Here is a 12,969-nt window from a genome sequence, read left to right as displayed (position 1 = left end):
GCATTCCACTGTGTCATCAAAGAGAGACATTCATGCAACTTATAAGGATCTGAGACCTGATTTAATGCAGAACATGGCAGGTCATTATAAAAATGAGCAGCTAAATCAAAACAAAGCTAACATGGCAAATGCATTTGTGGCGGGGTCTTTAGTCTTATCAAGTTACAATTGGAAAAGCTATGTTTAACCTACCTTTGGGGCCGCTTATATTAGCACCCTGAAATATTCATGCGACACTTCACCAATTCATTGTGTTGTTCTTAATAGGACAAAACAGATGTAAACTTAGCACAGCGGTAAATGTTTGATGACTGCGTCTCATTGTGTGCGCTGTTGTAGGCCTCCGTCACCAGACACCCCAAGGTCAAGACGGGCGCCGTTGAAAAGAACAGGCTGTCTGTTCTGGGCGACGAGACGACTGAAACGTATCTGGGGTGCGGATCTGGACCGCGGAGGCGGCGGTACAGTCGGGGTGACGGGAGGACTTGCCTACGAGCGTCTGGTCGGTGGCCTGGGGAAAGCGGCTCTCTTCGTCCAGCAGGGACAGCAGGCCCATGGGCTTCTGCAGGAACATGTCCAGCAGGGGGCGGTTGTCCTCGTACTCGATCAGGCGCGCGTCCACGCTCTCGTTCAGGTACTCGTCCTATCAGGACAGGGACAGAAACAAGGTTACAGAGTTCTGGCTGGCTTCCCTATTTTGCCAGAATTCTAAAAATGATGAATATAAATATTATTTTATTATTTATTTATTATTTTAACTTTTAAGGATAGTTATGACATGTAATGGTGACTTGTCTTTATCACAATACACTAGTTTTGAAATTCACATTTACCATTATTAGTCACCAAAGTCATTAATAGTCACACAATAATGCCTGTATACAAAAGCACTGCGTAGAGTACCTCTCCCGGACAGAATCGAAAAAACAGAAACCCTGAAGCCACTTGGGCGTAAAACTGGAAAAATTATTTACTGACTCAAGAAACCCCGGAGGAACTTAAGCCCCAAGGTCAAGGAGTTAATAGTCTGAAGCCACTGCTGAAAGAGACTGTGTATTTAAAGTGACCGTGAAACGTCAGCTGGATGCTGACAGGGAGCGAGGCCGGTGGAATTCTCCCAGAACAGCGGCGTGTAGGCACAGCGAGGCTCGAAAAGGGTGGAGCACCACACTACACTGGGTCCTCATGCGCAAGGACAGAGCGGCGTCATTGTGCTCTGTGTTCACCTGGCATGACAACATCATGGAGAACAGCTGAGGAGGCGCAGCATATATATCAGCCTGAGCAACGCTGCCGGGTTGGGGGTGGCGGGCTGTGGTTGGGGGGGTTGGCAGGGGGCAGGGGCTGGGGGGCGTATATGCAGGTGGGGGGGGGGGGGCTTGGGGGCTTGGCTGACATTTTGTCTACATGGGAGCAAGGTATGAAACAAGAAGGCGAATGTTTGCATTTTTAGCCCCCAGGTAGCTGAGTGCACGCACGTCTGAGAAATCTAATCTCTGAAATAAGGTACAACTCCTAGCCTTGGGTAAAGTCATTTTGCCGCCGCACAGTAACCTCTTTTCTTTTAGACAGAACAACTATTGCTTCTGAAAGGCGTGCCCCAGTGGAACAATACAACACATTCAAAACAATGAAAAAATACATTGCAGAGCTGAGTATTAGGCTGCTGTGCTTACAGCAATATCCCAACTTACTGTTACTGTTTCACACGCAAAAAAGCTTATTTGCAAGCTATAATTCTCAGAAGGATTTCAGAAGTCAAGCTATATATTCTGTGCAATTTAATCTACTGTGTGAGCACATTTCAAATTGTGTTCCACAGCACAAAAGGCTTACAAGTGCTGTCATCATTTGGCTTTTCTTTGTCAATGGAATTAGAAATTATAAATGTAAAAAAAGAAAACAGTGTTGCAGAATAAGCCCAGTTGGGGTTTTCTAGTGTGTTTATTCACTCCAGAAGAGTAAGTGTGGTTGGAGATTTCATCCGACTGGAGTTTTTCTTACCACTTGAGCATTTCTCTTTACCTCACTTAGTGTTTTAATGGGGGATTTGGGGGCCTCCTAGTTTCTGTTTTCCTGAAAAGCATCTACAGTATGTCACAGAGTCAAGTGCTATACATATATATTTGAACTGAATTAAATATTTATACCATGACTTTGTGCAATTTCACTTGATTTACTGTTCTGTACTGCTTACAAAAAGACTTTTGGGGGGCAGATGGCGGGTGAAGAAAGATAAACAAAAAGATATAAATCAAAACATTTTAAAAACCTCCATCTGCCCTGAGGCCAAGTTCAGTCACGGGCAGAAGGTGAAGGAACTGCAGACACTTCCTTTGGAAAATGAGTACATTTCTGCTTTTGCCTACTCCCATTCTAAACCACATGCTGATATAAAATCACCATTTAGATGGAAATAAGGCTTTCAAGGTGATAAAAAGCCTTATAAATGCTCCCAGGAGTCGCGCAAGCTTGCAGAAGCTATTAATATCTCAGGAAGACAGCTATATCTTAGACTGGGGGAATGGGATTGGTACGTACCTGCTCCCAGGCAAATATATGCTGGTTGAAGTAAAACTGGATCTGTTCGTTGGCAATGTTGATGCACAGCTGCTCAAAGGAATTCCTCTTGAAATTTTCAAACCCAAATATGTCAAGGATTCCAATATTCAGACTCTTGTCCTCCTCACTGCATTGGGGAAGGGATTTAAAATGGATGCAAACAAACAGATTTGTCCTTAACTTTGATATACGATGATCTAAGGGTTATTTTTTTTTTATTACAGTCAAGCGCAGTAATCGCTAAAACTCGCCAAAACTGTTTTTTGAAAGAAAAAATGACAGCTTCATATGATTTGGCTTGGGAAAAAAGTTGATTGAATCCTTTCCTGAATAGAGTGAAAGAAATTAAGTGGTTTGTTAACCATTAAGTTCTCAGTGCAGCTCTGGATGGATGGATGAATAGATCAATGGATGATGGATGGATGGATGGGTGGAGGGGGGGTGGAGAGACAGTATAATATATCACAATCAACCCAGCCAAATAAGGTCATAGCTTAAGGAAATTCAATACAGAAAAACATATTAGTAAGAGTGGAACACTTACACTGTATATGCCCACAATATATAGAGAATACTATACTAGAACTATATGGTAAACTACTGCTTTCACACATTGCCATATTACACTGCTGTAAATATATCTAGCATTATATGTTAAAACATATTTACTTATGTAATAAATTCTATTATTTTCAATTTATGTCAGGGATCTTCAATCCTAAATGGTTAAAATGGTTCAAAAACGTTAACCACCGATCCAACTGGTGTAACGGTCCTGGTTCCTGTACCTGTCCTCTGAACAGCTAATAGCAATATCCATACAATCAAACTGTGGCCTCTGGACAAAATGAATGAGAGCCTTTAAATACTGTAGCTGGTCATCTTCCATTGTTTCGGGAATTATTGTGTGCCATTGCTGAACTTTAAAACCACACACTTCACTGGGGAAAACATCTTGTAAAACATCTCAACAGAGGTCCCTCACTGAGCATTTTATTATTTAAATGTTTTTTATTAACGGAACTAACAGCGTATTATGTGTCTAATGTCTAATCCATGTTTCTTCTTACAAAACAAATTATCTGCAAGGATGATAAATTCCTGCAGAGTAGGCTAGCCCATCATCAGGGGAGGATGGCTCTAGGGCTCAGGGAGCTGCTGTAGGCTTTAATACGGTCAGTACAATTCTCTTCACCTTCCAAATGGATTCGGAGCTGACCCTGAAGGTGGACGTGGCCACAGCGCAACAGTACCAGACCTGCCAACCCCTCATGGGAACTGTTGGTGTAACTAATGGTGATCCAGCATGTTCAGTGTTGGCATAATGTTGTTTTTATCTGTGGGGACAATGTGTCTAAGGATACACTGGGCCAATGATGTTTGGAATGCCAACACACTAGCTATTGGCTGACGAAATACTGTTGGGGATTACTGTTAGTGTGGGATTACTGGCTTACATAAACTGTGCCTGTTCATGTTGATTTGCATGAGGGAACACACTAGCAATCCCATAAAAGACATGCCACCAGCAGGGTTGTGTGCAAGCATCAGTCGTTCATCGCTCCCTGCGATTGTATCCATGCCTCATATGCGCGGTTCCTAAAAATGCCAAAAGTAACAAACACCCCACTGCTAAGTGTTGGGTTTGGCTGAGGGTTTGTAAGTCTTTATATATCATTACCAATCATCATAAGTCACTTTTATCACTATGCAAAATTAATTACACAGGTTCCCAACAAGGTATTATTGTAAAATAAATCTAAGATGAACAGTATGAGGAAAAAACATCATCAGTTGAAATAAAAATAAAAAAGAGTCTTAAAAACTAAACTGAACTATCAAATCTGTTCTCAAAACTAAATAAAGCTGAATTGAAACTGAAATCAAAAGCTAGTGAAAAAATTAAGGCTGTTCAGATAGATTATTCAATGTAGTTAAAATCAATAGCATATTTAATATTAATATATTTTTATATTAATATAATAGTTGTATTGATAAACATTTGTGGTTATCATGAGGTCCGTAAGCACTTAAAATGACTTTGCATGATTAAAAATGCACTCTAAATGGAAACATTTTCTGCGTATGCCTTTTCACGTGTTTCCAAACACATACTTTTTCTAATCAAAGAACAAATTCAGATTTTAAAAAATGATAATATTAGTGGAAATGTTCATAAGCACAGTTAACAATCAAATTTAATTGTACACATGATTTGTGAATGAGGCGAAATGTGTAAAACACAAGCTACGCACCACCAATCACCCTCGATAAAGTGAACATACCATGTGACACACCAAACAGATGTGACATGTGACACGACAACCAAAAATCCATGCCCCCGAGCTTTTGATGTCTTAGCCCCGCCTTCCAAGATGATCTTACCCTCCCCCTCACCTCAGCTGGCTGTCAGGCTTCAGCAGAGAGTTGATGCGGTTGACGATCCAGCTGAAGAGGCGGCCGTACAGGGCCTTCCCCATGGCGTCGCGCACCTCCGAGGCCTTCTCCACCGTGTTGGGCCTGACGATGGTCTCTCCGCGGGTCACCACGCAGTGGGACGTCAGCGCCTCCTGCAGCTCGTCAGAGCGGATGCACAGCAGTGACGCCGCTGCGGGGACGCAAACCAGAGGAAGTGACATTCGTGACCGCATTCCGACGCACCGCGAAGATGAGTGCAGCAGAACAAGCCTCTCCTCTTTCCTAGTGTTTTTTTTAATGATTGCAATCTGGGTACACACTGCAACATATGTGGTTTAATACTTTTCTCACATGCAAATGTTTAATTAAGAATTTTTAAAAATATTATATATATATATATATATATATATATATATAATAATACAAAAATATTTAATTATATATTTCAAGAAACAAAATTTTGTCATTCCAGTTTCTTATACAGTACAACTTTGATTAAATATTTCAAAATAAAATTGACTTCTGCCTTAAACCTAAATCTTAATATATGTAACATTTAGGCTTAGGTTTATACGTGTATCTGTGTATGTGTGAGTCGTAGTCTCCACAGAAGTACATTGTGTACAGATTGCATCACAATGTACTGTACATAACGTACACGCACATACTATCACAAGAGCATGTAAATTCGCCTTTTTAGCTCAGAACAAGTTGACTCTATTCAGAGGTCATCCTTAGCGGGGTTGCCAGGGGAGACAGTCATTTTTTGCATTTATATAAGCATAGAACTGACTCACTGTTCTCCAGCACACCAATGTTTGAGATGTTGCTTTTGTCGGTCTGATGCTCAGAGGCCACCGAGGTGAACTCGATGTCGCCAGCGTTCAAGATGGCAGCCAGTATGCTGTAAACACTTCCGAGCTCCTGAAGGTACAGAGACAAAATGAAACCCAACTGATTAAATGAAAAATAAAAATGGATTCCTGATGATGACCAAACACAGCTGCATAAAGTTCTGAGCAGGTTGCCATGATTGTGATGAACAATTGAAACAATTGATAAATTCATACAGAGCAAAACAACACTTGTTGCCATGGTGCTAAACCCATGACACAGCTCAAAAGTAAAAACTCTCATTCTTCAACTCAAATTTAATTCGAACAATTAGTGAATCAGCACCATCTAATGCAGTGAACACACATTTTTCTTTTAAACTCTGATTCAAATGGATACAAACATTTATAAATTAATATTGCGGTTTTGTAGGGAAAAGGTGGACAAACTCACAAAACAAATAGTACATACATGTAGTTATTGGCTGGACCGCAACAGCGCTACAAACGCGAATGTCTGTGAGTGACTGACTGACTGACTAACTGACTGACTGGGTGATGAAGTTACACCATTGGTCGGCCGAGCATTGAAGTTACACCATTGGTCGGCCGGATCATGTGTGTTAGGTCCAGCCATATACTAGGTTTTAACCTGGTCTTGTTTTCTATTCGATTCTATTTCTCATTAAGGCATATTTGCATTTAACACATTTAAATTGTTGCCTCCTTATGCATCACAGTACTTATGTGTACCTGAACCAAGACATTGGATTACATCGGTTAACCATTTGCAAAGGCGTACTGACGCAAACGTCCCCATGATTACACGCATTCTCCGTTACATGCCACGTCCTATCAAAATCACAGCAGTCAGACCACTGTCACCAATGAAAATCTCATTAGCCTGCATCTTTTCATGGACACAGCGAGTGAAGTCTGGACTGCACTGTGGGTTACCGTTTTCCTCAGCCACAAAAATAAACAAGTTAATTTGTTTTCCTAGGAAGTGCTAGTACTGTGTGGCCTATGTGACAAAGTTCATTTAGCACACATAAATCATGTACTATTCTTACTGTAAAGGTTCACAGGGCCACAGAATGAAGGCACTACCTGAGGAAAGTGGCTGTGGGAATGCTCAGAGGACCATTCCGCATGGATACTACATTCTCAGAAGAAAGGGTCTCAAAAGGCTTGGCTGTGTCTCCATAGACAAACCCCATATAGTTCAAGGGTTTGTTGTCCGCAAAATGGCTCACTCCATAAAGGTTCTATAAAGAACTGACAAAGGTTCCCTTACAAAGCTAAGCCAAAGAATCCCTTCAGAACCCTTTTTTCAAAGAGTGTTGGTTCCAGTGTGTGGATGTGTCCCTAGTCCTAGCATCAAATCCTGACCTTACCAGCGCTGACTTTGGTTAGCAGCCCCACAGGATGGCACATGATTACACAACAAATAATATGGGGAAGCCAACAGCTTCACCCACTGAGGATGGGTTTCAGTTCACATGGCTGTCCTCACATAATTTTATACAAGAATGACTCCTCTAGTCACTAATGCACAGGTGGTCTCTCAGCACAAGCTACGCTTAAAGTGTACTCCCCCGATGCAGTGACCGCTGTGCTCAGTTTTCAGGCAGGAGAATGAAAGGAAGTGTTAGCTAGCAAGTTTGCGTAGTTTGCACATGCATCTGTGCTCTCTCCATGTGATGGAGGCAGTGAGATGGGCCTACAAATACAACCGGCGATGCGGAATTGGCAGAAAAAAAATAAATGGTTCAAATTTAACGGTTTGACTTGGTCAAAACAAGTTGTCAGTGAAAATCTGATAAGTGGCTTTGACGTGTGAATGCCACCTGCGTTCGGCTATTAGCAGGGCCTCAAAAAGCCTCATTAATTTTGCTGATGGTGAGAGCATACGCTTGTTCTTGCTTGCCAAATCTGAGCGACTCAAAAAACACAAGACTATCATCAATGTTTCCAGCTAATAAACGTAAACAGCTGTTTATGGCCGACTGGCTGGTGCTAGTTTATAGCTTATAGCCAGGGCTTTTTGAAAAAAAGTATTATTATTATTATTATTATTATTATTATTATTATTATTATTATTATTAATAATGATTATTAAATAGTATTCTGAAGAAAGCTAATTAAAAACAAAAATGCACCACATTGCAAAGGCTTTGTAGCAGTGAAAACAATCTTCACAAACACAATGAATATCACCTCATAATTGACATGCTGCAGTAGTAATTAATGAAGCTTTCTCATGCGTACCTCCAGCGTAAAGCCAATCACTTTGAAGCACTGCTCCACTGAGTCAAACTGCTCCTTATGGAAAGCACTGCTCACAATGTCAGGCACCAATTTTACCTGTTCATTGTGAATATACCTGCAAAAAAATAGATAAAAATAAAAACAAAATGATTCAAATTTTTAAATAAATAAATAAATAAATAAATAAATAAATAAATAAATAAATTTAGATATTTATTCAAATGTATATAAATCATACAACACACACATACACAACACATACACATGCAGTACAAGTTTTCCATACAGCATGAAACTTACCTTGGAGTTTTGGTACCAGACAGCTTGTAATGAGCCAGTTTATTTCTCTCAGCCAAGCCAGCATAAATATAGTAGAAAATATGGAAGTTCCTTTCTCCTCTGGGAAAACACAATTATACCAAATCACACACCTGGTGTTCTGGTACTTCGTTCTAAATATAAATAAAAGTGATGTGAACCACTCAGAAAACTAACATAACATGACTGACTGTAGCCATTTTTACTGTATTGCTCAGGATGTAAACCATTTGTAATCGGTTTGGAGAAGCAGATAAGATACCAACACATTCACTGAATACGGCAGGCATTTTAGGAAAATTGTAATACACTGAACAGCCTCCTACTCATGATATCAATAAACAGACGTTCATAGACATATAAATACATACATTTTTTCTAAAGTAAGCATGAGACTTACCTGCGTTATGAGACACAAAACATTTGTGAGTACGAAAACAGCAAAAAACATTAGTGAGTCCAAAAACAGAAACCATGGCACTGGTTTCAGAAGCAAATATCTTATGTTACCTTACTTTATTTTGTGCTATGCCTATTGTTTGATATGGAAAACCTCTGTTAGTCTTTTCACCACTTTTAGAACCACAGTGATTGTGAAGAACTACATTTTCAAGATAATCATTATTAATAATCATCATTAATAAAACACAGGGAATTATTCTACGGTCAAAAGTAAATTAGGGGGCACAGCAGTTCTTGACATTTGAGTGCGGTTCTCTTCTATTGATTTTGATTGCTGATGGCTGATTTCTGAGTGCCAACATGTCTGACTAAACAAAAAAATATTTCCAGAAATGCAGCAGTCTGATTGCATTTCAAACCCTGTTAATATCACAGAAAGGCTGCCTGTCTTTTCGACAGTTTGCAGAAAAAGATAATCCTGTGACAAAATATGATACACAAGTAAATTGGCCCTAAACGTGGGCTGCTGTGAGCTAAAATTAAAACCAAATTGCTTACTGGAGGATTGACGAAAGAGAACTGATGTTCCAGTCTTCAGTCAATTTTTCACAAAGACAAATTTAAAAGCTTACAGCTCAAAATCCCCCTGGCAAGGTTTAAGAACCTTAATCTGTGATCAAATAAGAAACAAAAAACCAACTCTGCAATTCTCCCCTGGAGAGAAGAATGTATTAACTTCAGTTTGATGGCAAATGTCAGAGGCTTCAAAACATTTACTCTTTTCGCTCTCTGGGAATACTGACAGTACAGGAGAGCGAATAACACAGTTCTGTAAGGACAAGAAGATGTCCATGCCAGAGATCTGACTCACAAGGCTTGGTGGATGACTCTGGATTTCTCAAGGAGGTATTCGGAAATCTGGGCTCCCACTACCGTGCCCCCGCCAGTGAACTTCATCTCCAGGTACTTCCCAAACCTACTGGAGTTGTCATTGATGACAGTGCAAGCATTCCCAAAGGCCTCAACCAGGTTATTGACCAGGATAATCTTTTCCTGGAGTGTTCGATTATTTGCCTGTAAAAAAACAAAAAAATACAAATACATGTAAACGATGGGAGAGGGGAGAATCAGGAAACAGTAATCTGCCATAATAGAACCATTTTTCAAGCACTGCAAAGGGAAAGCAGATATGCTTCGCATAAAACGTGAAAGAGTGACAGCGATTAAAATTCAGATCCCACACCGCCTAATTATTCAGGCCTTTTTATCACAAAAGACATTTCCCTTCTCCTGTAATTCATGTGCATTTTTATTTTGCCCATGTTTAAATCAAAGATGATGAACTGCAGCACTTGAAATGCTAATTTCACACGGCTTTTTAAAATCACCACTGTCTCTCTCAGTGACTGCCTCAGGATCTTCAAATCAGGCCTACATTATCACAACCGGAACGGCGTAGCAGGGAGCTCTGGCTGGGTTAGGTGTGGCACCTCTGTGTAGAATCTGCTGTGTTCTGGAGAATCTAAAATTCTGCATGGCTGTGATATTGTGCTTGACATTTGCCTCAAAGAGCAAAAACATCTGTGTGTTTGTGCTTTATTTTAATTGTCAAAAACCTCAGTTGGTTTAAGCCCTTTATATAGAAAGCCCACTGACTTTCAATATGAATGGCTTATTAAAAAGACAAACAACTACATCATGGACACTCAAATCTCGTCCTCAAACCCAAATCCGGCCCTGGTTTTCTTTCTCCCATGTAATTAACTGAACAATTAGTGCAACTGATTGGTCAGACAGTCTTCACTTTTGATTTCCAGGTAAAGAGAGGGTGGAAAATCAGCAGTATTCAGCCCTAAAGGCCTGTGATTTGAGTAACAGGGAATTATATAAACAACAGCACTGGCAATGAAATTATCATGTAGAGAAGAAGTTCTGTGATTCAGCTCAGTGATATTTTCAGACAGGTTTAGAAAAACCCAGGGAAATTGGTCAGTCAGGCATTGCATGTTCATTATAATTTTAAAAAGTAATTTCTTATTAAAAGGAGACTTGTGAGGTTTTTGTTTGCCCTCTAAAAAATGTCAGCGTGCAGTCCTGCAGCCAATTCATCAAGTGAACTGCTCTGAGCTCGACACCACTGGTTCATAAACATTTTAATATTAGGACCCAAATTCAAAATACTTATTAATATCAGGACCCAAATGAGAAATTTAGTACATTTCAGGGACCCATCAAATTTACATACTATCATAGCCTAGTGGACTGCAGACTCCTGCTGCTACAGCTGTGTGGTTTGCCTACCTTTCCAAGTACTGTCAGCTGCTGGACCAGAAGGTGGGCACTCTCCGTCTTCCCAGCACCACTCTCTCCACTGATGACAATGCACTGGAAGGAGGAGGGTTGAAGGATATAACATAACATAAGCTACAGCAGCTTATTATTATTATTATTATTATTCTTGAGCCACTTTGGCTAAAAGCTTCTGCTAAATGAATAAATTGCTAATTTTACATTATTGCATTATTTCCCTGTATGAAGATTAAATTATATGTACAGTATTTAAAAGGGGGGCAAATATCTCTGTACCTGATCTGCGCTGTAGGACACCATGGACTGGTAGGCTATGTCAGCAACAGCAAAGACATGGGGCGGGTTTGCTGTCCGCTTTGCTCCTATGTATATCTTTGTGAACTGTCATAGGAAGGAAGATGATATACAGACACATATATATGCATTAGAATACATTAGAATAATGAGTGTGGAGTGCAGTGTCTCATAAAAATGTAGATGCCAATGTCAATGAAAAATAGCCAACGTTCAAATTTGCAAGATATGTTTCTTCACTGTGCCACTTTATCAAACGGCCTAAATTATTTCCAGGAGCCAAAACTACCAATGCTTCCCCAAAGGGATACTTGTTACAAGTAATCGCATGTAAGCAGACAAAAATTAATTTGAATAACCCATTTATTTTTACTGATTGAGAATTTGACCTTTTTCAGTTAACCCTCTCCTTTTTATGTAGGCCTAATGTTTTCTGATCATGGTGGTATTTCAATAAGAATTAAAATGTGAGTTATTCATTGTTTCATTTCTTAACAGCACATATGTCTTTGCAATAGTTATTGTTTTGTTTAAAAGGGGATGTTATCTATCTTATGATATTTTTCAATACTCTGATGAAGACATTCAATTACTATGTTCAGATAACTTAATGGGGTCATATTGTAGGTTTGTGACAAGAGAGTTGTTTTATTTTCACATTTTATTTATTTACATTTTTGATACTATACACTGAATAGGCCTGCAACTATGCACTTCAGTCTTAATACATTTGATTGATTATATTTTTACTTCAGTTTGATCTACGAAAGAGAAATAAGCATTGAAATATATTTTAGTGCTCATTTTCTTACATAAACTTTGAAAATCCCGTTCTTTAAGAAGTTATGCTATCATACAGAGAGCTCCAAAATGTTTGGGACAAAAGCATATTTTTTTCTTGATTTGGCTCTGTACTCATAATTTTTAAATTGTAACGTGTGACAATTTAAATTTTTTTTTTTTTTATCATAGCTTCTTTTTAAATATTTCGGTTTCACTTTGTAGAAATTACAGCACTTTTAATAATTTAATAGTCCCCCATTTTAGGGCACCATGATGTTAGGACAAATGGCTTCACAGGTGTTTCTGATTAGTGGAGTTCAATTTCTTCCTTAGTGCAGGTATAAGAGTTTCCAGTATCAAGTCTTGATTGGCTTTTGATGGCTTTTGGAGTCTGTTATTGGCATAATGGCATTTGTCAACATGAAAGTCAAGTAAGCCATTATGGGGCTAAGAGATAAGAAAAACACACTCAGAGACGTATGCCAATCCTTAGGCTTATGAAAATAAAAAATGTTTAGAATTTCATAAAGAAGAAAGAGAGCACTGGTGAGCTCAGTAACCACAAAGGCCCTGGCAGGCCAAGGAAGACCTCCGCAGTCGATGACAGAATAACTCTCACCATAATGAAGAAAAACCACCAAACACCTCTCCGATAAATCAAAAACACTCTTCAGAAGGCAGGCATGGATGTGGCACTGACTACTGTCCACAGAAGACTTCACGAACAGCACTACACAGCAAGAAGCTAACCACTGGTTGTGGCAAAAATAGGATGGCC

The 12,969-nt window shown here is 39.5% G+C and overlaps 1 protein-coding gene across 4 annotated transcripts in view; it reads right to left on the bottom strand.

Moving 5' to 3' along the window:
- Nucleotides 1-12,969, bottom strand: part of myo3a (myosin IIIA) — an 86,926-nt gene that overhangs the window by 23,394 nt on the left and 50,563 nt on the right. For all 4 annotated transcript variants that reach the window (XM_064332499.1, XM_064332501.1, XM_064332500.1 and 1 more), the window contains 9 exons: nucleotides 11,391-11,495; nucleotides 11,106-11,189; nucleotides 9,676-9,878; nucleotides 8,385-8,483; nucleotides 8,085-8,199; nucleotides 5,778-5,904; nucleotides 4,960-5,170; nucleotides 2,542-2,689; nucleotides 490-643 (listed from right to left, as the gene is read on the bottom strand). In XM_064332499.1, the coding sequence (XP_064188569.1) occupies nucleotides 490-643; nucleotides 2,542-2,689; nucleotides 4,960-5,170; nucleotides 5,778-5,904; nucleotides 8,085-8,199; nucleotides 8,385-8,483; nucleotides 9,676-9,878; nucleotides 11,106-11,189; nucleotides 11,391-11,495 (1,246 nt within the window). The remainder of the gene's footprint in view (nucleotides 1-489; nucleotides 644-2,541; nucleotides 2,690-4,959; nucleotides 5,171-5,777; nucleotides 5,905-8,084; nucleotides 8,200-8,384; nucleotides 8,484-9,675; nucleotides 9,879-11,105; nucleotides 11,190-11,390; nucleotides 11,496-12,969) is intronic.

Source organism: Anguilla rostrata, chromosome 4 (assembly GCF_018555375.3).
Source record: "Anguilla rostrata isolate EN2019 chromosome 4, ASM1855537v3, whole genome shotgun sequence".
Taxonomy (NCBI): domain Eukaryota; kingdom Metazoa; phylum Chordata; class Actinopteri; order Anguilliformes; family Anguillidae; genus Anguilla; species Anguilla rostrata.
This window is presented reverse-complemented; position numbering and strand designations above follow the sequence as displayed.